General features: G+C 40.1%; 1 protein-coding gene across 2 annotated transcripts in view; it reads left to right on the top strand.

The window, feature by feature from the left end:
• The window catches only part of smyd3 (SET and MYND domain containing 3), an 86,771-nt gene that overhangs the window by 60,402 nt on the left and 1,763 nt on the right, over positions 1-24,606 (top strand). For both annotated transcript variants that reach the window (XM_088079160.1, XM_042507679.2), the window contains exons 6-11: positions 2,161-2,228; positions 7,477-7,579; positions 8,129-8,239; positions 10,708-10,795; positions 10,988-11,162; positions 23,418-23,526. In XM_088079160.1, coding sequence (XP_087935286.1) covers positions 2,161-2,228; positions 7,477-7,579; positions 8,129-8,239; positions 10,708-10,795; positions 10,988-11,162; positions 23,418-23,526 — 654 coding nt within the window. The remainder of the gene's footprint in view (positions 1-2,160; positions 2,229-7,476; positions 7,580-8,128; positions 8,240-10,707; positions 10,796-10,987; positions 11,163-23,417; positions 23,527-24,606) is intronic.

Genomic DNA, 24,606 nt, shown 5'->3' with positions numbered 1-24,606 from the left:
GTGTGTGTCTGTGTGTTTCTATGAAATCATGTTCCCTTCTGTCGGTTTTATAATGAATAAGTTGAGTAAAAAGCCTCATTTCCCATGAGGCCAGACTCTAATGGTGTTTATTACCACTGCAGATTCAAATCCAATCATTTTGTTGAGATGTGAATATCAGCCGGATGGGGAAGATCCATCTGCGGTTCACTTAAATCTCACTCTCCCTCTCTGCATACCTCTGTCTGCGTCTTTATCTGACAGCCTGAATACTAATATTACTAAAGTTACACTTATTTATCTACTTTCTGCCCCATGCAGACATACACACCACGACCACCAACATGCACAAACACACTTGTTTACCAGCGCTTGCTCAGTAATTGACACATCAAAGACTCCTTTTCTATTCTTTCTTTTTCTTGAGCGTTCACTTCTTTGTTGACTTATTTTATGTTTTTGTGTGTTTATTGCTGTTTCCCCTTTCATCATCTCTCTCTCTGTCTCTGTCTCTCTTTTAAACAGTTTCTTCAAGCACTTTGTTATTCAAACCGTCTCTGTGCCAGCTCAGTTGGTTGAAAGAAGCAGACCACCTCCCTCCGTAGTTTGAAATCTCTCCGTCTCCTGAAAGCTCCAACTCTGTCATTAATTCATTCTTGAAATGTGTCCTTAAAAAATGCAGACCATCCTGGTGCATAATGGAAGGTTTATATACATATCCAGTATTTAGATTTATGAGAAAGTTAAACTGAGTGTAAGTTTAAGATATGCCATGTAGATTTAGGAGAAATGATTCTTGACTCACTAATGTTGATTGTTTTTTTATCCAAGTGTTAAGTGTTGGTTAGGTTTTGCTTGCATGTGTTTAAAAACTGGGTGTATATTTTCATACTTAATTTGTTTTAAAATAAAATGCTCCTGAAAGTATAGAAACCTAAATTGATAACATTACAATGTGACACGAAGAAGTATCACAGTTTTTAGAGACTGACCTGTTTGTGTGTGTGTGTGTGTGAGAGAGATACAGAGAAGGAGGCAAGATGCCAGACGTGGTCTCATTGGGTGCCACGTTACAGAGTTAACGCCAGATGTTGAGAAATGCTGCCTTGTTGTAACTTCTTCTCAGAAAGCTGGAGCTTCCTTCTAGAAAGTCATCACACGGGGAAAAACGGCACGAGGTGCCAGCGCACAGCAGCACTTACAGCCCGGCAGATCCTCACCAATGGGAGACGGGGGTTTGAATTTAAACAGTAAATCATACCTAGGTGTGATTTACTGGACAGATGGCGCTTTGGAGCACTTCTGTTGTTTTTAGAGCTCTGCTGGTTGAGAGACCTTCTCTATTATTTAAGAACATGTGGATGAGGTCCCAATATACCCAAACTCACCCGCCAACCAAACGCGCGGAAGGAAGCGTGCATGTACTCGTAGCTGAGAATTAGTTGATGCACGATTCCTTCTTTGTGGTGATACTGTTTGTGGCTGTAGTTTGATAGAGGTTATACTCACAACAGTGTCTGTGTAATGTCTTGAATAACCTGGTCAGGTTTTGCTTATTTAATTTTTTTTTTGCATACATTGAGCACCACAAGCTGAGTGCAGACTAGTTCCATTATATTGGAGAGAAGGCAGACATCTCTGCAAATGTCATTTATCTCTCAAACATCTATCGTGTTGAAGTTGGTAAATGACTTGTCAGCTCTATTCCTCGTGAATTACTGAGTGTATTTTGATAAGTGTGTCCTTCATCTATGTGTCTCTTCAGTTTAGTTTTCAAGAACTACATTTACTCTCAAATGTTTTCATCTTCTCATTTTTACAGACCCTGGTGGAAAAAAAAATATTCCACATTTTCCATTCAGAATCCCTGCACATGATCGCTGACACAACCCTCTGTTAACTTAGTTGATGAAAAAATTTACAGACATGTCTTTTATTTCACAAAGCTTTTATTTTCCTTTTAAAGAAAGAATTTTCCCCGCTCCAGAATTACCAGGTGGTAATTTTACACATCAAATCACAAAAACGGCTTGTTTCAGTTGCAGTGCCAGTGGGGTTTTGCAGGTGTCACAGATATGCTCAGAACATATGACAAAAGGTATTGTTGGTTCCCTGAGGTAATTTAAGAAATCATCTCTCTCTTCTCTCTACTTTTTTTTTTATCCTTTTTTGCTCCTTTAGGTGACATGTAATTGTTTCACCATCAGTGACGGAGAGCTGCAAGAGATTGGAGTTGGGCTGTATCCTAGGTAAGTCTCACACACACACACACACACACACACACAAAGTGAAAGGGCAATGTGAAGCGTACACATCTAAAAAGCATCATTAACTTCAATATAGCTCATAATCATTGTTAGATGGTGTCAGTCTCTCTCAACAATACACTAAAAATGCCACCAAATTTAAATGTAGCTCTTGAGTTACCTGCCAGATCATTGCACCCCAACCGACCCCACCCATCCTTTACCCGCTCAATTTCAAAGCCCTCCCCACATCCCCTCGCTTTTTCCTGACGGATCTTTGAAGTACGAGGAAGAAGGGAGGAAGGGAAGTCATTTTTTTGTTGTGAGGCGAAAACTTGAAAATGAATGTTGACAGAATATTATAACACTGTCTGGGGAAGACGGGCGGACCCAGAGAGAAGCGAGAAGGCATCAAGAGGTATGAGGTTTGACTCTCACTGATATGTGATTCTTGTCTGACATGTTGGAGCCAAACACACACACACACACACACACACACACTCACAGAGCACAGCGGTATGCACTGTAATCCCTGTATTGAGTCTTGGGTGAAAGGGGCTGGATTTGGCCTGTCATTGCACATGTTGTTAGAGTTAGAGCTATACGCACGCACGCACGCACACACGCACGCACGCACACACACATACATACACTCCCACACTGTAGGTATCTCAGCCAGTTTATCTGGCAGGTTTTGAGATGTCAGATGGTCACAGTGGCTTTACCAAAGCTCGGCCAACCCGTGTATGTCTTTGTCAGTGTGTGTCTGCGCTTTGTGTCGTAACTCATCCATAAATGATGGGCCCATTCGCAGGGTGGTCCCCTGCCTATTCATATTTTGGGTTGCCTAGCAACCACTGGGTTTGCTGAAGAGAGGGGGATTACTCTAGTGAGGCTACACCTCTGTTAATGCCATCACTTTCTGTTCATTTTTTTTTTTTCTTTACTGTATGTCAAAAACCTCATTTGCCAACTTTCTCATTCGCCTCTCTGTCTTTTTTTTCTCTGCTAATCAGCATATTCAATATGATGTAAAACCACATCATCTGAGCACTTTATCAGAACAAAATGATTCTCAGTTGGATTGATTACACACACCTTTGTTCATTTGTTGTAATCTACCCCAACATTGTACTTCAGAGTGTCCTCATGGAGATGCACTGAAACAAAACAGGAAGAGGAGATGAGTTTACAATATGATACAAACACCCGAGGGATGTTTATTGATTGCCCACGGTTCAAAGGTGTCATAAGATTCTTTTTTTTTGTCTTTCTTAACTAAAAGAGTTTAATTATTCTCAGCTCCACCAGAGACTGTGACACTATGATGTGAATGCAGTTGCAGAGGTTACTCTATGTAAAATTATTATTTTTAACTTTTGAAAGGTTCTGTATGGGACATTCAGGATATTATTATAGCAGCAAACAACAAACAACTTTGTGATGATATAGTGGAGTAATGGCGACCTGAGCAGGGACTGAAGTCATACTGCCTCTGTTTATGTTGTAATTTGAGGTTCTCTCTTCTGTTGTACGCTGTTACATTAAGCAACATGCTAATTCAAGAAAACATGTAATCTTGGTGGCTGATATTGTTCATGTCTCCCTAATTTTGGATCCTATTCCTGATGGATTGTGTCCAGTTGAATATTTTGATTTAAAAGCTTTTCGTGATTCTTCACTGTAGAAAGTGCCACTATTCTCCATTATAGTCGTTCACTGGCTGCAGTGGCAGTGCAGAGACTCCTAGGTACAGAGTAACCGGAAATGCTGACCAATCAGAGCAGACCTTTCAGGAGTGGGGCGTAACGAAAGACAGACAGGAGGTAAATACAGGTGTTTTAGCACAGACAGTATGAAGAAAATAAAGTGTTTATGAACATTGAAGTGTGTAAACCTATTATAACCTAGTATTATAAACCTATAATAAAAGCTCAGAATACAAGTATGAACCTCAACATCAGCGTAGGTACCTTTTAAGTTCTGTCATTTTTGTACAGTATCATGTAAAAATGTTACATTAAGTTTATATTTGTAGTACAATTTAATTGATGCCTGCTACATTAATGCAGCAGTAAACCACTTCTGTACAACAAAGACACACAGAGAATCTCTTTCTGAAAAATTAAGATACAGGAAGGAGTAAGAAAGAGAAGAAATTATTTAGCCCTTTCTTTTGTTAGATATTGATTGGCCCACAACTGTCTACTTGTACGATATTTGGCTCTCAACATTGTTATGTTCAGCAACAGTTAGTTTCAGTCAGTGTGAGCAGCTATTGTTAATGTGAGCTGTGGTTTAGTTAATTAATCTAATTAGTATGCTAATGAGCCGCTCTACATCAGATAAAAGCATTGTTTGGAGGGCTTGATTTCTCGTTGATATTCAACTCGCAACTTCTCCACTCTACAACAAAGCCAGGGGGTTACTGATGGTTTTACAAAGGCTCAACACACACACACACACACACACACACACACACACAAATATGCACACACGGTCTTTATCTCTTGAACCCATTGTTTTGCTCTGTGAATATGATAAACGAGAACAGCAGTAATGGAAGGGGACATAAAAACAGACAAACCTCTTCAGTATTTTTTCCCAGCCATGTGTGCAGTGACAGTAACTATCTTTTTATGAGTCAGGGAGGTTTTAAAATACCTTTATTAAAACATACACACACACACACACACACACACACACACACACACACACACACATACACACATACATACATATATATATATATTTTTAAAATCACAACATTTAGAACAATTACAGTCTCAGCATGGGTAAGATGAAAAATCAAGCCTATTAGATGCTTTTTAAGTCTGTCAGTTTAAGTCTGTCAGTCTGTACATTGTGAGATAACACTTATAAGAAAAATAAGCTCAATTGCCAGTTTATTAGATACACCTAGATAAAACCAATGCAGTGTAATACAACAGTACTACAATAAATCCCTCTTTTATAAAGGTCATAATGGCCACAGGTGTTGTTTCAACTGTATGCTCATTGTGCAGGCTGTGGTGCTGTTAAACTTAGAAGGGTTTCAAATATTTAGTCTACCTGGTGCATGTGTGTTCTACAGCACTATAAGCCATTCAGGTGATTCACTGAAAATTATACAGTTTAGATGTATTACTATTTGTCATGTCAATTTGTGTCAGCAGGCATATAAATATTTTAGCCATAAACAGGGCCTGATGAATCCCGCCTCTCTCCTGTTAAATCTCCTTTACAGATAGATGATTCCTACTAGTGCTGCAGTACATCCTTCCTCAACAAATTTCTTATGGCATCATGATGCCGGGAGACATATCATCACACATATTTTTCTAATATAGTCTCAAAGTCCTGTGTCATTATGAATTTATTAAAACTTACTAAGGTCAGACTGGTAATTTTAACCTAAGTAAATTAAAAAAAAAAAAAAAAAAACTTTGTTTGTTCATTGCAAAAACACAATATTTGGCATAGATGTAATGATCCAATCACTGTCAGTCAGTATGCATGTATGCATGTGGATGAGTAGGAGGCTTTGTTGTTTCTATTTTAAATTTTGGAAATCAGTCTTTGTTGTGACAGAAGTGGAGTACCCATAGCTTCCTGATTTATTTGTGCATATGTGTCTGAAAGAGAGAAAGAGAGAGGCTGATAGAGCAACAGAAAGAAATGAAGAATGACAATTGTTATGACAGAAGCAGAGTACTCATTTTGTCATACTGTGCAGGGAGTTATCTCTGTTTGTGTGTGTCCATGTGTGTGTGACTTTCTGTCTCAGGTTTATTCAGTCTCAACTTACAGGTGCAGGATTCTCATTTTGAGAAGTCATGCTGCCAGTTGATATTAAACCCTCCTAACAGCACCCTGATATCCCACAGTTGTCTAACTATGAGGGAGAAATGTCGCTCCACATGTATTTTTGTCAGTCCATGTGTTCCACTCTCCTGAAACCAACAACTCAAGAACGCCTTGAGGTAATTTCTTGGCAAATTGGCACAAAGGTCCTCTTCAACTCAGAGTTTTTGTTGGTCAAAAGTCAAAGGTCAAGGTCAGTGTGACCTCACATCCCTCTTATTCTCATTAACATGATATCTCAGCATTGCCTTGAATTGAATGATTGAATTTTGTCTAATTTGGCACAAATGGCGACTTGTACTCTGCTAAATTCTGGTGGTTGATTATCAAGTTTGCTGTTACCTTGCATGTATTTAATGAAGAGAATTTCTTCTAATTTGGCACAAACGTTCACTTGGTCAAAGGTCAAGGTAACAATGACCATGTCCAACTCATTCTCCTGAGTGCGATATCTAAAGAACGCCTTGAGGGTATTTCTTCAAATTTGGCACAAACCTTTACCAATGAACTGCTTCGATTTTGACCTCACAAAAATATTTTTGGCCATAAATGAAGAATTCATGCACTACTTTTGACTAAATTTCACACAAATGTCAAATAGAATATAATGGTTAAGTGCTGACATGTTGTAACCAAAAAGTCAAAGGTCAACTTCACTGTGACATCATATTATTCTGCAAAACACCTTTGTAGCCATTACTCACGGTCACTTAGAAACAGATAGGGAGACATTTTGGCAGATACTCGATTGATGACTTGAATCCTGGGTGCCCACCTTAAAAACTGTGCTCATTGTACAGCACCTCTGTGCTGCTGGGAGGAAGATGTGTGTGAAGCATTGATGTTCTGCAATTTGAAGCTTTTTTGCAGCAACATCCGTGTTTATAACAACTGTTAACTGTCATGGCTACATATATGAGTCTGGACCGACGTGGATGTATACTGCAACTAGACTGGTTGGTGGAGTCATATAACTACGATGTGATCATTCTGTGTCATTCATGATAATGTTGGAACAAATTACCACTTCAGTCTACACTGGTTTTAGTGACTTTAGAAACCCCCAAACGGTTGGACATGTGGCAGTTGGTGTCTCAGCAGGATTAGGCTCAAGCTGTATGTTTTTTAACCTTTATCATGTGCATTCTGTCTTTTTATTTGCCAGAAATGGTTTAAAAGCTACATTTTTGATTACAGTTACAATTCTCTCTTTCCCTTTTCACCCCATTTTTTCTTTTGTCTCTCCTTCTTGTCTTTGCTTCATTTATCTCCCCTTCCCTCCTCACTGCGTTATCTCTTCTCCTCTGCTACCTTCACTATTCCTCCTCTCACCATCTGGCGCGCTCCCTCCCTGCTGCACCTCATCGTCTTGTTTGCTCTCTCCAAGTTTATCTCTGCTAAACCATGACTGTAGGCCAAACTGTGTGATGGTGTTTGTGGGAACAAAACTGCAGCTGAGAGCTGTTCGGGATATCAACGCTGAAGAGGAGGTATGAGCAAGAAAAAATACTCACACTGCATCTTCACAGCATTAGCAACATGGAATGTGACTCTGATTTTATTGACTGTGATGTTGCCTCTACGTTCAAGTTCTTTATGAGCAATATTTGTAGAATGTGTTTTATTCACTGTTGGAGCCAATGCCTGAGGAAAGATGCATAATCACAAACAAAGAGCTATATTTTACATGGACATAAAATCAATCAAATCAATCAAGTAATAAAAATGTTGATGAAAGCACAATAAACTTAGAGTTATTAAAGTAATCCTCAAAACTGTCACAAGATAAATATAACTGCAGCACAGGCAGGATGACACATCCTAACTTGGCAGTGTCTTCCATCATTTTCCATATTTAACCACGCCACCCCAACTATACAATGACACACAAATATACATACACACTTCACTCCTACAGTTTCTTTCTGGTACACAATTTAGATTCCAAATTATTTATCTTCGTACACTGAACTGCATTTAACTGATCTATACGGCAAATAAAGCAAAACCGCAATCTAAACTGTTCTCTCTGTTTACAGCTGACCATAAGTTACATCGAGACGTTGTCAATAACGGAAGATCGTCAGAGGCAGCTGGAGGACCAGTACCTTTTTACATGCCACTGCCAATATTGTGACTCTCAAAACATGGTACGACACACATAAACACCAAACACAAACTATCCAAATGGTTGTGTTTTCATGCACATAATGATCCAACTGGGGGCTATATTTAGAGTAAGACATTTATCAGATTAAGAGGTTTATAATCAAAGAGTCCCACCAGTATTCTTGTTCCCTGTTATATATTTTAAAATATCAAAGATTTCCTCAGGTATTCCACCTCACTTTCCATTCTGCAGCTCTTTACATTAGCCAAAACATTAAAGGCACTAACAGTACATGTAAAAGTAAGTAACATTGATCATCTTGTTACAATGTTCTGCTGGGAAACCTCATGTCCAGGCAGGTGGGTACCACATGCTCTACCAACCCAAATACCATTGCAGACCACGTAAGCCCCTCATGGCAACTGCATCCCCTGATGGCTGTGGTCTGGCCTCACCATTAAAACCATTCAGGAAAAGCCAGAGAAACGCGACAAAGAACTCAAGGAGTCAACCTGACCCCAAATCCCCCCCGAATCCAAATCTGATCAAGCTTTTGTGGGACCCCTAAGCATGTCATTCCCTTCAATGATCCAACTAAAGGCCCAGCCACACCAAATGACTTGAAAGTATTATTGGAGATGAAGGCTCAGCCAAAAAGTTGCACCTGAACACACCACAAAGATCACAACTGACGGTCAGCTAAGACGAGTGCTCTGCGTTAGTTTTGATCTCACACCCTCTACACTTTAGGCATTTGTTTGCTCTGCTCACTTCCATTTCTTTTCACGAGCACTGAGCTAAAATGCCAATAAAAGTGGTCCCATTCGGACTCCAACTCTGATTGAACATTCTGAATCAGCCACAAAAAAGCTGTCGGGCTGACGAGGGCCAACAGTTCAGGGCGCACTGCAAAACTAGGGCAACAAGTGCTAACTGACTGCCCAGCGTTGAGCCTTTGATTGGATCATTGGTTGGTCAGGCAGGTGAATGGAGCCATTGTTGCCTTTGAGGCCATTCTCAGGTTACACACAAACACTCAAACACACACACACACACACACACACACACACACACACACACACACACACACACACACCCCAATGCACTTTTTTAAAGTATAAAGTTCTTCCTTAATCCAAACCTAACCCACAGTTCTTAATCTTTTAACTCTGCAAAAACTGTTCTTGCTTGAAATGTGTAAAATGTGGTTTTCACAAGACCAGAAGTTCAAACACACACAGCCTTCTCTCTCTCTCTCGCTCTTTCTCTCTCTCTCTTTCTCTCTCTCTCTCTCTCTCTCTCTCTCTCTCTCTCTCTCTCTCTCTCTCTCTCTCATACACACACACACACACACTTCTGCTTTTCCGCTGTTGGCTGTCTATCTGTGCATAACGTGTAACAGCGTACCCTTTCCTGTCCTCTCTGCCTTTTCCCTCCTTCACACTCTTTTATCTCCCGCTGTCCTCCTCCTTCTCTCCGTCACTCTGTCACGCTCCACCTCTTCACCCACTCACACACGCACACACACACACACATCTCTCTCTCTCTGCCTTCACTTCTATTTCTAGCTTTGTTCTCCATATGCCATGTATTTTACAACTCTACCACAATATAGCCGCATTTAAGGATGTGTGTGTGTGCATGCGTACGTTCGTGAGTGCGTGCGTGCGTGCGTTTGTGTGTGTGTGTGTGTGTGTGTTTGAGATAAGGTAAGAGAGAGCACTCAGTTGATTCTCTGCGACAATGGCATTCATTTTATTCGGCCCACCTTTGTTCTACAAACACACACACTTTGTGTCATTCCCACTCTTTCTCTTTAATCTTCAGATGATGACGGCAAGTTGCTGGGTTGTGACCCAAAGTTGTCATGACAACAGATGACTGTTGACATCAAACCCTGGAAATAGAGTTGATTTGGTGCTATTTTTTTGTTTTTGGTTGTTTGTGTGTGTGTGTGTATGTGTGTGTGTGTGTGTGTGTGTGTGTGTGTGTGTGTGTGTGTGTGTGTGTGTGTGTGTGTGTATGTGTGTGTGTGTGTGTGTTTCATAACAAAAGCACATCAAACCAGATTTTCCAGCATATACTATCAAGGCAGATGTCAGTGGTTCATTTTCCTAAGACCAGCCTATTCTCTTTACTCTTTCCCTTCATATTTATTATCTGTTTTCGATGCTCACTATATCTACTTCTCATAATAGTGCTATGTGTACCCAAGTGTATGTAGACAAGTACATAGTGTTGTTATATTTGTGATCTGTTGTGATCTCAGCACCAATATTTGAAAGTCTCAGTCTTTTCACCAGAGTCAACCACAGTTTCAATTGGTGCTGGACAGAGAGAACTCAGGATTTTATTTCAAATTTACTTGGGCACATTATGAATCAACTTGTCATGGCCTTAATACACTCTGGTCGTGGTCATGACTTGGTCTCAGTTTATGTGTTTATTATCTTAATGTCTACTTGGTCAGTATGGGTGTTCAGGTGGCCCCTCTACTGTCTTTCCTAGGACGGACTCATGCTGTCGGGGGAAGAATCAACATGGTGCCAGCTGAAGGAGGCTCTACCCAGACTGGAAGGACTTAAAGCGCAGTCGGGTATCCTTTACCTTTGAGATCCACTGCAGTCAGTGGACACTGAGCACTGTCATCATTCACACCTATATTGTAGGATCATGATTTAATAAGTTGAGGCATCTCATACAAATTATGTATATGAGTGTGCACCTTTAATTTTCACATTTTTGGGGCATTGCCCCAAACGTTGTTTTTCCTTAAGGGAACCTCCAGACTGGCAAGCACTACTAAAGAGCTGTAGTCATCTGTCATCGATTGTCGGGGCTGCCGTGCCTGATGAGAATGTGTTTAAACTCCGAATGACAGACATGGCTGTAGACGCTTCCATTCACCTGGGACACTGGGAGGAAGCTCTGGGATATGGGGAAAAAACACTTCAGGCGTACAGGTTAGTCACTCTGTGTGTGTGTGTGTATGTGTGTATGTGTGTGTGTGTGTGTGTGTGTGTGTGTGTGTTTGTCTAAGTATCACCTAAAGACAGCTTGATTGTTTGAAAATTTCAAGATAAACTGTGCAGGATTTTCCTAAAAATCAATGTATAGACTCATAGACTTTATAGAAGTCCTCCCTCTCTAGCTGTGTCCCAATTCAGGGTCTGCATCCTTCGGAGGCTGCATTCGAAGGCCAATTACGTCACAGCGCTGCGCGAAGGCTGTCCCATTTGGTCACAAGTCGAAGGCTCCTCCTTTCGCAGCCCACAAATGCGTCCTCCTTTTCCCTCTGTTTGGAGGACACATCGCTACTATCCTTCGCGGCCTTCCATTTCCCAAGATTCCTTGCGCGCCCGCGATCTTCAAAAATAATGGCGGCACAGAGCGGAGATCGGAGCGTTGATTTAACTTAATGTGGGTTTTTACTCATTTGAAAATCAAACGCCAGATATGTTAAACTTAGAGGGACATTAAAATCTCATAATTTCATTCATAATACGTGACGTTAGTAATGCTAACAGAGGCGCTTGTCCTCCTCCTCCAGCAAAATTTAAATAAAAAGTAAATTTTAAAAATACAATAATTTCTTTGCTTTAGTGCCCCCCCCCGCCCCTCTCAGCTGATGTGGGGGTAAGGGCGGGAACATCTGGTGACGCAACCAGGAAATCCTCCGAAGGCTAGACTGTCCCAATTAACAACCGTTAATGCAGCCTTCGGAGGTGCCTCCGAAGGAGTCGCCTCCGAAGGCTGCGTAGGCTGGGTCCTCCGAAGGATGCAGACCCTGAATTGGGACACAGCTTCTATCATCACTCACTAAAAGTGAGTGGCAGTGTATTTTTCTGCCCTCTGCCTTTAATTTCATATGATCTTCTTTTTGTGTGCGTGTGTGCATTCGGGACATTTATGGTCATGTACCTCCAAAGCACTCAGGCGAGGTTGGAGCTTTGATAAAAAGGTAGCGACCAACTGCTAAACCATAAGCAGCAGGCCTCCAAGAGACACAGCGCCAAAAAAAAAACAAGCATAGAAAGGTAAAATGCCAAACAATAGGGAGTCTGGTGTTGGCTTTTACTTTCACTTTTACTGGAGACCATGTTTACAAACAGTAACCAACATTTTCTGCATGTTATACTTTTAAAGAGGAAAAAGTTCCCCTGCCTTTAAATCTGGATCATCACTTGGATTGAGTGAATCTCCCTCCCTGATTTCAGTAGGGATGGCAATGTGAGGAAAAGGACAAGAGTAGCTCATCCAGAGTGCATCTGAAGTGCAACTCCTTAGTTAAGACAGAGTTGCACAACTGTCTTTGCCAATGTAGATTATTACTTCAAAGACATTACATCAAAGATTTGAGCTGCTTCTCAGTCCTGATGCCTTCATACTCATCGCAAAGCTTCTAGACGGCACGTTATGTTATTTTAGACTCCATCATTTTTAACACTCTGAAAGACGGGGGAGATTCTCAGGTAGATTACTTGCAGAGATCCAGGAGGTGCACAGCTATTTTAGTGGGAAAACTTGGTATATCTCAGTGATCTGTTGAGATAACATGCAATGCATCCTTTGTTTGTTTTTGAGTTTGAACAGGAGAGTGAGTGCTGAAAGCAGGGAGTGTTGAAAGACTCAACAGTGAGGAGATTTCACAATGCACTGGATTTGACTCTTTGACTTGATGAAGCAGACAAGGATTTTCTTCTGTTATCCCTGTGGAGGGGGAATAACGCTCAGCAGCGTTGGTTTAGAAATACAGGATCATGTTTTGTAGACAGGCATCAGAGTGATGTGTGTTTACATTGTTTGTGTTGAAGAAAAATATTCTTCCAGCTCCAGTTCTGTGGCTGGTTCAGCTGAATTTTTATACACCGTGCAGTGGAGACAGACAGGTTCACAACAAGGGTGCAGAGAGCTCTCTGTAGATCAACATTTATACTATAACATCAAGGCTAGCCTAAAATAATGGGTTGTGGGCTGGGCTAATGAAGAGGTCTGAGTGGCAACAAAAGTGAATGGAAATCAGGAAACCCTGGACACATTAGTTATAGGCCCATACACAAGCCCCATATTTTGGGCTTTCAAATCCATTACTTTCAATATAAAAGGCAAAAGGTGTTCGTGGAACGCGAAGGACGCTGTCATGACCAGCATTCCCATGTGCCTGTTTTGAGAGATAAACAGAGTTCAACTTTTGGAATACAGCAGTGCGCACTGTATATCATGTGATGAGGAACAACCAATCACAACCGGCAGATATCTCTCTCCTCTTTTGTAAATAAATGTTTATGATAAATGTGGAGGAAAAGTTTATCATTTTAGTGCGTTAAATCTGTCCCATAAACAATATTTTAGGCTTAACAAATCCTGGAAGAAGATCAGCTCTGCTCTCAAGATTTCTTGTTATTAGGCTATGATACTGTGCTTAGCAACCTCAGGCACAACCTGCTTTGGTGTTCTTGAAAGTTGTCACAGAGTAAGCACTAGAGGAGCATCCAGTGCCCGACCTTGCATTTTGCAGGCGGTTAAAGATGTGGTTTGTGTCCCAGATATAACAATTATTCAGTCTGCCCTAATCCCTTTAACACCTTTGCTTTTGTCTCCTTCTGCAATGGGGTTTTCTGGTTTATTAAATTCACGTGTAAGTTTGAGGAAGCCTCTCAAAGACTGTTTCCCTGGATGAGCTGCTCAAACATTTACACATGGGGAATCTGTTAATCAATGTAAATTTGTCTTAACGTAGAGCAATTGTCAGCAGGAGCTTAATCAGTTACCAGGAATGACAACAATACATAGTGATAAATTAATTAATTACCATTAGGTGAAACATTTTCCTCCATATTTTTATGGAATCCTGTTATATATCCTGGGGAAAAAAAATACAATTTATAATCTGTAAAAAATCTAACCTAAGTTGAGCTTTATTCTTTAGCCAACAGCAGGCTCCAAATCTCTAGATACTGATCACCACAATCATTTTGTTTGCCTAAATTAGAGGAAGTTAGGATCCAAAATATTTTGTGCTTAAAAGTAAAAGATTTGATTATGATAGGGCAAAAAAGGAAAAGAGAAAGGAGGGAAATATTTTTTTTTGTAAAGTGGTGGCATTACACTGAGAGCAGATGTAGAAACAGAAAGGAGAAAAGTTGAGTACATAGTGTGCAGCAAACAAAGTACATAGCAAACGAGAACAAGAAAATACATAGAAACAAAAGGTGGATGAAAGAAAGACCCGAAGAGCACTCTTAATTAGTAGACTAAAAAAATCGCTTAAGTCTCTTTTCCCAGTAAAGGCGGAAATGACTGAAGACAGATAATTCTAATTTATAAACAAATTCAGTTTTAGTTTGATCTACATGTTAGATTACAGTAAATTGCATTAAACAGTTTTAATGATCTTCTGGATGTGATCCTCAAGCCCACACACATCCTTACCTCACTTTTCTTCAGAGTTTTTCTCTTTCCATCTCGTAATATTATTCCTGTCAACTTTTGTGCGTGTAAGGGTAATTGATCTTTTGTGAAGGGCAGAGCTTGAGTGGCACAGCTGTACCTGCTCTCACTCTCTCACTCTCTCACATAGGCAGCAACATATCCACAGGGGAGAAAACAATAATACAGCCTATCAATAAATAACCAGGCACGGAGGAGAGAGAGAAAGAGAGAGACAGAGATGGTGATGAGGAGACGGGGATGGAAAGATTGGTGTCAAGTGAAAGAAAGTGAGAAAAATGTGTCTCAAGGAAGCAGGGGTGGAGCCAAAGTGAGGCATGGTTGTGGGGGTTTTAGGGAGAGAACGAGAGAAGGTGAGGATGGAAGTGATAGAGGGGATGTAAGCAGGTGAAGAATGAGAGAGGAGTGCAGGTAAGGCAGTAAGATGTGAGTGACAGAATCACAAGGCAGAGGAGAAAAGTGGCGTAAAATGGAGAAATAGGAAACACTGAGGTATAAACTGAGGGAAGTGGACAAGATGAGGAATAGAGGAATGCACTGAGCATGAGTTTGCCAAGGAGGGGAGACGAGGATGAAAGAAAAAGCATGAAAGAGAAGGAGAGAAAAGTGTTCAGGAGAAAATAGTGAGAGAGAGTAGGAGGAAGATCTTCCATATTCATCTCCTATCTTCCTCTGGGCTCTTCAGATGGCAGAGACGAAAGATAGCTGCAGGAGTTCTCTATCTCTCTCTTTCTCCTGTCCTGCCCCTCATTCTCTATTCCTTTCTTCTTTCACTCTCTCTGCAGTCTTTTTTTTCAGATTCTCTATTCCACTTCTGATGTATAGAGAGGGTTTTCCCTGCACCAGAGTGCGAATAATGCACACCTGCTGCAGGCTTATTGAATGTCTCCATGCTGCACATACTGTATTTTAGTGCTACAGACGTGCACACACGTATTCATGAAAATTCAAGAAGTGCATTCTGTGAGGGTTTGCACATATAAAGCTCCACAACAGCCATTTTTTTTGGAAATTCTTAATTTTTCTGGACAGCACTAAATGGTAGAGAACATACATTAATATAGATAGTTGAGTTTCCCTTGCTGTTCAGGTTTTTTTTCCTGAGATGAAATCTTAGAACTATTAACAATTTGGGAGAGATCATGTGTACATATATCAACTCGATAAGATACTTCATGAGGAGACCTGTCAGTGCAAATAAAAAAAAAAATAGATAAATAAATGAAATTAATAATAATAAGAAAACTGTAATATAAAACATAATAAGGTCATCTATCCAATACATTCCACAAAATCTGGTCGTAGAGGTTTTACATATTTCACCCACATGGTCCAGAGCCCAATGAACATACTCCTCTGAAGGCAAAGTGAGAAAGTAATCTTTTCCATAAGATAAATATAATTTACTATATCTATCCACTCCTGTATTGTGGGGGGTTCAGGGAGCAACCAACATCTTGTGAGTGCATTTTTGCAGGCAGTGGTTAGTATACCAAACATATATTTATCAGAGTGCTTTGCCTGGAAAGCAACATGTCCTAAGAAAAGTGTGGAAAATTGCAAATGCAAGTTAACTTTGAGTATGTGTTTTCACAACAGCCATTTTAATTTTTGTTTTTTTCTGTGGGTTACTGCCCAGCCAAAGATGTTACATCCCATCAACATTTGCAGGGCAGCACTAATGGAGAGTAGCTGCTAAAACCTTTCAGCAATGCACAGCTTCCATTCATTTTAGGTTAGTCCTTCTGAATAAATGAGCAAAGGCTTTCCGACTTGCATCAATTCAGCAGTTTTATAGAACAAAATCTGTTGCATAGGATTTCTGCATTGACTGTGGCCTCAGAGGAGCAGTGAAGTGCACCCACGCTGTCACTCCTGATCAGTATGGATCTGTTGATGGTAGAATGTGAGAAACAACATTGTTCTTCTATTCTCTGATGAAGACAAGAGTATTTCAAGTAAATTGCTGACCAACGTAGAAGACAAGTAATTAGGGAAAAGAAGGGGTATGAAATAATATTTACTGACATGTCACAAAATAACTCATGAACAGCTCTGGAAAAACCAAAAACTGATGAACAATGAAAGTGTATGTGATTCTTTAAGTGAAATTTGGGGTCTTTTTACAGGCTATCTGCTTATGTTTGGATTTCAAAATCAAAGAGGTAGCAAGTGCAAGTGATAGAGACAAAATAAATGTGCACAGGGTAAGCACCTGTCGTTGAAGCTGCCTTGTGGTCAGATGGATTAATAAGTCCCAGTCACGTAATGACTGCAGCGGTGCTGTATTTTGAAGCAGTCAATAGAATTCAGTACACAGTGAAGCTTTTGCTTCATGACTTCATATACTGTATTTATTAAATAAATACAAAAATGTGGTAGTCTGCGTGAGAAATAAAGAAAAAGAAAAAAAAATTGGTGATAATAATCATCCGTTTATAGTAATTCCTTTGACAAGGACCGACAGGTTTCCACTATACATGCAAGCTTACGTTAGTGTTTGAGGGCCACTGTTGTACATTACTGTGGTGTGGTTTTAGCAGTCACAGTGGCATGGGGGTGCGGAGTTTTCCAAACTGTGGAAATATAGGACTGAAATTACTGTTGCATTGGACAGAAAACAAAATACCATTAAGGAGAATACACGCAGCTAATCTTTTCTCCATGTTTTTGTTCCCCTTCGAGTTTTCTCCTTAGTGAGATAATCCATGTTTCCCTCTCACCAACAGCAGGCAGTGGATCTTTTGTTCCAAACAAGAGCCTCATTAGTTCCACTGCATTTGCCTGGAAATGCTACACTTTTACGCAACTATTAATTTCTCCTTCTTGCCCCTTCTCTTACTCCTAGCCGAGAGCTATGGCTTTCTAACTAGCTGCATACAGCAAGACCATATTTCTCTTCAGTTTACCCTCCCTGGGGGAAATAAAGGAGCGGAGAATTCAGGAGACAGTTAATGAAATTATTTTAATTGCTGTGTGGTTCTATGCAAAGAGGAAATATAATTGGAGTTTGGTGTTGATGTGTGTGTTTGCATGTCGTGGCAGCTTGAATCACTGGCTTTGTAATTAAATCAATGTTGTAACTTGCTGTTAGTCATGGAGGACTAATGTTGTTGGTTTAATCTTTGAACTTCTTATTTAATGATTCAATTCTAACCACAGGATCGAGGACCACCTCTGTAATTAGTAGGCTTGTCAGTTAGTAGCTTCGTTAGGCTTGAGGATATGCACAAATAGGGTTTTAGCTTTGTGAGAGAAAACTCTGGTGGAACATTTTTAAAGAAGCTTTTTGGCTCTTTTTAAATTATCTATAACATATGGTATAATGTGCATGGCATAAGTGCATTTAGGGCGTTCCCACTCCACTTTACTAGTTAAATGAGGGATAAAGGGGCAGAAAAGGTTGTATTTAGTCCTTTAAATCATCTTAGGTTTGGGATGTAACATGAATTTATTCAATTAGAGTGTCATCTCTCATTCTCTTTAAAAGCCAGGTGTGCCTACAACTGGCACTCATGAAGGATTCAGCAAATTGGAGAAGTGCCATTTTTTCTGCTGAGTGATAAAGTATTAGCAGTGATGTCACTGCAGCAGATATCATGGGACATTTAAGCAGCCAAACTAAAAAACTACAATTATAAACTTAACCATGGAAACAGAACAAAACTTTTATCTTATAAACAAAAATCGATTAAATGATGCTGCTCTTTGTAAATGCACACAGCGTCTCTCCTGATGGGGAGTCTGCTGGAGAGCAACAGTGGACAGCAGCTCTACAGCTCTGCTTTGCATTTTAGAGAACATAACTTATATTCTTCTCATTAATAAGGTATTTTTTTTCACCCACTAGCAACAGGGGATGTCCAAATCAGGTTTTTTCGGCCCCCGATCTGAGTCATTTAATATTCAATATCTGCTGGTACTGAGTCCCTATCTGACACTTTTGTTTTCCTAGATAATACACCTGCACAGTGCACACTTTAAGAAGGAGATGAAGTTATTTAAAAAATACCTGCGTCCAAACTGTTCCTTTTTATTGGATTATTATTATTATTTATTTTGCAAAATAAAGTATAAAATGACAAACCCTCCCTTTAATCTTGTAGGCCTCCTCATTGTTTCAAGAGAATATTCCCTTTAAGAGTCCAGTGTTTGTTGCTGGTGCAGCCTGTGTCTCAGTAATCTCAATTATCTGTATTCTGTTGAGTGGTTATTTTTGTCATCTTTTTTTGGGCAGATTACCCTTAAGTAATAAATAAGCCATGTTGGCTTTTTGCAGAGCTCGTGTACTTGCAGTGGTAAGTGAGGTTGTTGTCAGCTCTGCCAACCACCTGTCTTTCCTCCAAGCGGGGCGGAGAAACACCATGTGCAGTAGCTGGAAGCAAATCACAAGACTCTCACACTGATCTGAAATGAAACAAGTGCTTATAACTTTGGTAAATAAACAGGCTCATGCTACTTTTTTTGTTTATGGTAGTGTTTCACGGTGGGCTGGGGTTAGTTGCTGCTCTTAAGTTCAGCAAGGAGGAGAGACAGACAGCTTAGTGGAGCCAAGGTGACATAGGCTGTGCTCCATGTTGCTCTGCATGGAAGTAAAAACATCAGTGAGACAGTTGGCATAAAACAAAATATATTCCCAATCCCTATCAGTCAAAAGCTGCCTTGATCAGCCCCCGATCCGATGTACGAGATCAGATTGGGACATCCCGTGTAGCAACCCATCTGCATGTCCCTGAGTGTGTAACAAGCAGAGTGTTCTCACGTTGTGAACCTGCTTATGTTGGCACATCTTACTATCTGAATAATGCACCCTTTAAATAGCAGGGATATGAATCATTCTGACTTAAGACCAGGTTTTTGTTGATCAATAGCACAGTCACTTTCTGCTGCAATAAAATAGCAATACAGGAAGGACATTATTTACTTACACAACTACTAACTAAATCAACCATCAATGACAGTTGCGCTGCAGTGTTTGCTGCTTTGCCCAAAGGGTTTTGCTCTGTCTGTGACGGCTATCAGTGGTTAATCAACCTTAAATTTCACTTACGTCAGAAAAGAGATTCCCCTTGTTGTCAAGAGTGAAAAACTTTTAGTGTCATAAAGATTATGATTAAATAATTAAGATTATTGCTCTGTTTATAGCCGATGCAATGCAGTTTATAGGAGAACATTGAAACGTCTTGTGGTGTGTTTACTCTGGAAAGAATCTGGAAAATGCATCATTTTAGAGAGGGTGAAATGGGTTTACATTGACCTTATCTTTGTGTGCATACATGCTCATACATTATTGCTGCTGTGCATTCATGTATTCATTTGTCTGTGTTTACTTACAGCTTTATGTGTTTGTATGAGTGAGTGCAAGAGTTTGAGAATGAACCACAGACTAGTAATCTAAAACTGTGTCTGAATGTGCTTTGTCAGGGAGCATTGAAATGCTGCCTTATATAAGATTTAAAAAACATTTTGTGTGTGCAATCAAGAAAAAACAGGAACAGGCAACAGAGGACTTAAGAGGGCAGCAGAGGAAGAGTGGAGGAGAGCAATAAATGGGGTGCAGTAGATGAGAGAAGTAAGCGACCGACCGACGTCACCGACTTTAATCCCTGCAGCTAGTGGGGCACAAAGCACAAACATAAACAGGTAGGAGCAGAGCAAAGGAGATGTGAAATAGGAAAAGGAAGGAGAGATTAGAGGAGAGGGATGAAGAAGAAAAGAGGATAAATGACAACGTAGTCAGGTAAATGAGTGTTTTGAGAACTCCAATGTTTACCAACAACAAAGCTGCTTCCTTAAAGTCCCTGGTGTGTATTTATCTTAGAAAAAATGTCCCAGCTCATCGTGTGTGAACTGTCTCTTTAAAGCATGTTTGTTTTTACACTTATGTGGCTTTCTGCTATACGCAGAAAAAGGTCATTAAGCATTAGAGTGTATCATTAAACATTAATGTGTATCCGTTTGCATGCATGTGTGGCTACAAATGGATACAAATTCAGTTGTCAGATAATTATATGCATTTTAGATGAACGGATTTCACACTGGCTAAATTTATTAAAGACATTAGATAGAAATGTTTGTGTGTGTGTGTGTGTGTGTGTGTGTGTGTGTGTGTGTGTGTGTGTGTGTGTGTCTGGGTTGTGGGAGTCATGGTGTCAAAATCACTAATCAGACTGATCAGAATTATGTCTCTGTCACCATGGATACACATCACTTATCAAAAGCACCACTTGCTCTCTCTGTATCTTTTTATGTGTCTAGATGATCAGCTTCTGGGGAAAAATAGGCACTGCAAGGATAGTGTGCACCTTTTTGTTTTGTCTTTGTATTTTTGCATACTTACACATGCAGTGCATGTGATACAAGTGGTATGAGTATGAATATCAGTCCCTTTAAGGATTTTGTTATGTTTCAATTGCAAATATGAATACAAATTCAACCAATCCCTGTGAATTCTGCATGACTGCATACAGTTTTGTCCAGTCACCCTAACTTTACCGCAAATGTACGTATTGAAAACTTTCTCTGTTTATCATGAGACTTCTGCTGTGGGACCAGAGCTTTGTGCCTGGGACAGAGTCACACTCACACACAGGAACAAGGATAACTGTTAGCATCACAAGGCAAAAGTTACCCAACAGCTATTAATACGTAAACAACAAGGTGCAGTCACTTAGATGTCAATGTGATATTAGCAGCTTAGTGTGAGATGTTGACTGCTGCTGTGGGGCTTTAGCTCCATAGGAAAAGATGAAGGGATGAGATCATGTTGAGCTGCGTTAGCTTGTGCTGACTGGGCAGAGAAGGAGAGTGGCTCGCAGAGACGATCTGCACTGTGTGGAGGGAAACACTGAATGTTAATAATGATAAGCGCTGGACCTGTGGCAGCATCACAACTATTTGTGTGATCTTCACTTGCCCCACTTTCACTTTAATTGCAAAAAAAGAAGCAACTTGTATCTTAATTTATAAGAAAAGCTGCTGTAAAATCAGGCATTTATGCCTGCACCAGCTCACAAAATCCAGGAGCAACTGTTGTGCAGAATACATTTGTGTGACTGTCTTTCCACATGTTTGTTTTGTGCATTTATCTGGGGAATATGGGCAGTAATATATCTGCTTGTCAGTCTGTCTGATTGTTAAAGTAGTGAAACTGGAATGGAAGAAATTAAATAAAAGAGCCAGGGTGCCAAAAAATGGATATAGACTGTTTAAAGACTGACAACATAAACATTAAAAATGGGTCCATTTTGTGTTTTTTGTTGGAATGTTTGTTAACGTTGTTGCTGTTTGGAGGTTAACAGGGACAAAGCTGTTTCCTTAGCAACCAAATAGCAATGAAACAGTCAATAAAGTGGAAACTCTGACACACAAATGCGTAAAAGACATACAGATACATTCAGACATCTGAAATGGAGACGTGCTCCTCTGCTCGTGTGTGTATCTGCTCATCTCTCCTGCTCTCTTTAGACACATCTGATAAATATGTGGAATAAGTAAGCTAGGGATGCATATTTTATAAATTACAAGAATCAAATCATTTATATCATACATTAGGTCATTTGAAAAATACACCAAATGCAGAAATTATTGGCACTGCAGATCACGTGCCAGCTGCAGAGCTCAGCCATTCCGGTTATAGTGGACACCGAAATGGAGTGGGCAACTCTTCACAAATTGGCGTACTTCACTGTCTTTTATGAACCTGACATGAGGCCATACAAAATACCAAACAATTCCCATGGATGAATTATACACCTACATAAAATTATTATTATTATTCATGATGAAATTCACATACTTTCATATTTAATCATTTTCTCATGACACTTCCATTTAGAAGTGGACTTGATTGAACTCCATCATACGATGAATGCCTTGCTTTGACTGGATTTTTATAGCTGCATAGAAATGGTTTAAAATCTCAACATGTTCATGTCATGTGGAGTTCAAGGACGGTGCCTGTGGTGGTTTTCATCTTTTACAAAATGAGACCAGAGAGTGTGATCCAATTATGGTGGCATCACTTTTCTCAGCTTCCTTGGGAAAGCTGATGCCAAAGTGCTAGACAGGAGATTGAGGACGATTGTTGAAGCTCAGATTCGTGTAATAAGATTCAGTTGTGTCGCATCCATCCTTGTCATGCAATATGGGACCAGCTGTTGACTCCTGTGAGGATACTGGAGGGATGATGGGAGTTTGGCCATCCAGCCTACATGTTTTTTTATCGTTTCACTCTGAGTGTTTTGTGAGGGGCACTATGGGAATATGGGGTGACAAGACTATTGATGGAAACCATTAGGTGTGTGTCCAGTGGTGTGTATCCAGAGGAAGAGCTGTTTCTGCATTTTTGGCATTGAATCATAATAGATGTTCCAGGAGAAGCTGGGAAACGGGACTGGAGGAAAGGATGTCTGGGCAACCTGGCTCAGCCTGTTGATACCCCATGACCAGTGCATGACCAGTGCATGACCAGTAGCAGACAAAAAATAGATGGATGTAGGAATGATGCACTGAAGCCACTTAACTGTGAAGACACCCTGATGTGATACAGTAGTTTATGATTTATAAGTCTCTTTGATTTAAAGAACATTTTTCAGGTACAATGATGTATTTACGGCTCCTCTATGCACTTAAAAAATAGCAATTTACTAAGAGTACTTAGCAGCTTTTTTTGACAGAGAGCACAGGGGGACAGCCACACTGATTTGAAGCCCTCCAGACATTATCCTTAACCCATATCTCTCTATCTTTCTCTTTCGTTTCTAAAGACAGTACTACACTGATCCCCATCCGGTCCATGGGATCCAGCTGGTGAGAGTCGGAAAGCTGCAACATTACCTGGAACATATTGAAGAAGCTCTGGACACATTCAAACAGGTGTGACGGATCAAATACTGACAAGCAGAAATTGCTATAGATAAAACACAGAGCAGTTGTCTTATTCTAATAGTTATTTCCATCATTCTTGTCATTTTTAGCATTTCACTTAACAAATCAAAGGTATAATTTGGATTATTTTGAAGTAGAATTGTTTGAGGTACTTATCAGTGTATTGCCTACACAGCAGACGAGAGTGCCACCACAGAAACTCTGCAATGTACTTCTGTGGATCGGGGGATTAAAAAAAACGCATTTGACTTTAAGAAAAGGCCTTCCTAAAAAAACTGCTATCAGTTTTACCGGACGCTATATTGAAAATATCTTCATCACTTTACTTTTTAACAGCACTTTGAATTTTTGAACGATCCAGTTTGTTCCAGAGTTTAATAAGTGCAATGGGCATCACAAGGTTGTTGGTGCCGCACCATTGATCTGACGGCCCACTGTTCAAAACTCAACAGCCCAAAAAATGTCACATTGTTCCAAAAATACACACTCTTTCTGTAATTTCAAGATTCATGGCCTCTAATCAGCCAGCCCAACCACAATGTTTTTTTGTTCCTACTTTGTTTAAGACATGACTTGCTCTACTCTGCCTCTGATTGGCGTATCCTGATATTCTGTTCTTAACCCAGCCAATCCCACTCCTTCTAGACTGTTGGGATTTTGGAATTATGAGCCATTAGATCAATGGGCATCCATCTGGTTTTTGTGTGAAGATAACCAGCTAATTTGCCAGATGCCAGTGCCATTGACCTTCTTCTAAAACTTTTTTTTTTCCCAGAGGAAAAATGTAAGGTCCTTATTTATCTTCTTGTAGTAATGAAAGCTTTTAAGCAGATCTCCTTCTGCTTGGCTTCAGTTTCATTCAGCTTAACTTTAGCACTTCAATTTCAAGTCTTTGTTCCAGGCACCTTGTGTTTCTTTTTTTTTTTTTTTCAACCCTAGAGTTGATCAACAACTGCACCCAGAGTATCAAACGCAATTTTCCGGTAGGCTCTTTCACCAGCAGCGCACGGTGTGAGCCTCACCTTAGTGAACTGCAGTTATGTTTTTTTACTGACTTCCATTTCTCAG

Source organism: Plectropomus leopardus, chromosome 1 (genome assembly GCF_026936395.1).
Source record: "Plectropomus leopardus strain MGB_pleo_1.0 chromosome 1, ASM2693639v1, whole genome shotgun sequence".
Lineage (NCBI taxonomy): Eukaryota > Metazoa > Chordata > Actinopteri > Perciformes > Serranidae > Plectropomus > Plectropomus leopardus.
This window is presented reverse-complemented; position numbering and strand designations above follow the sequence as displayed.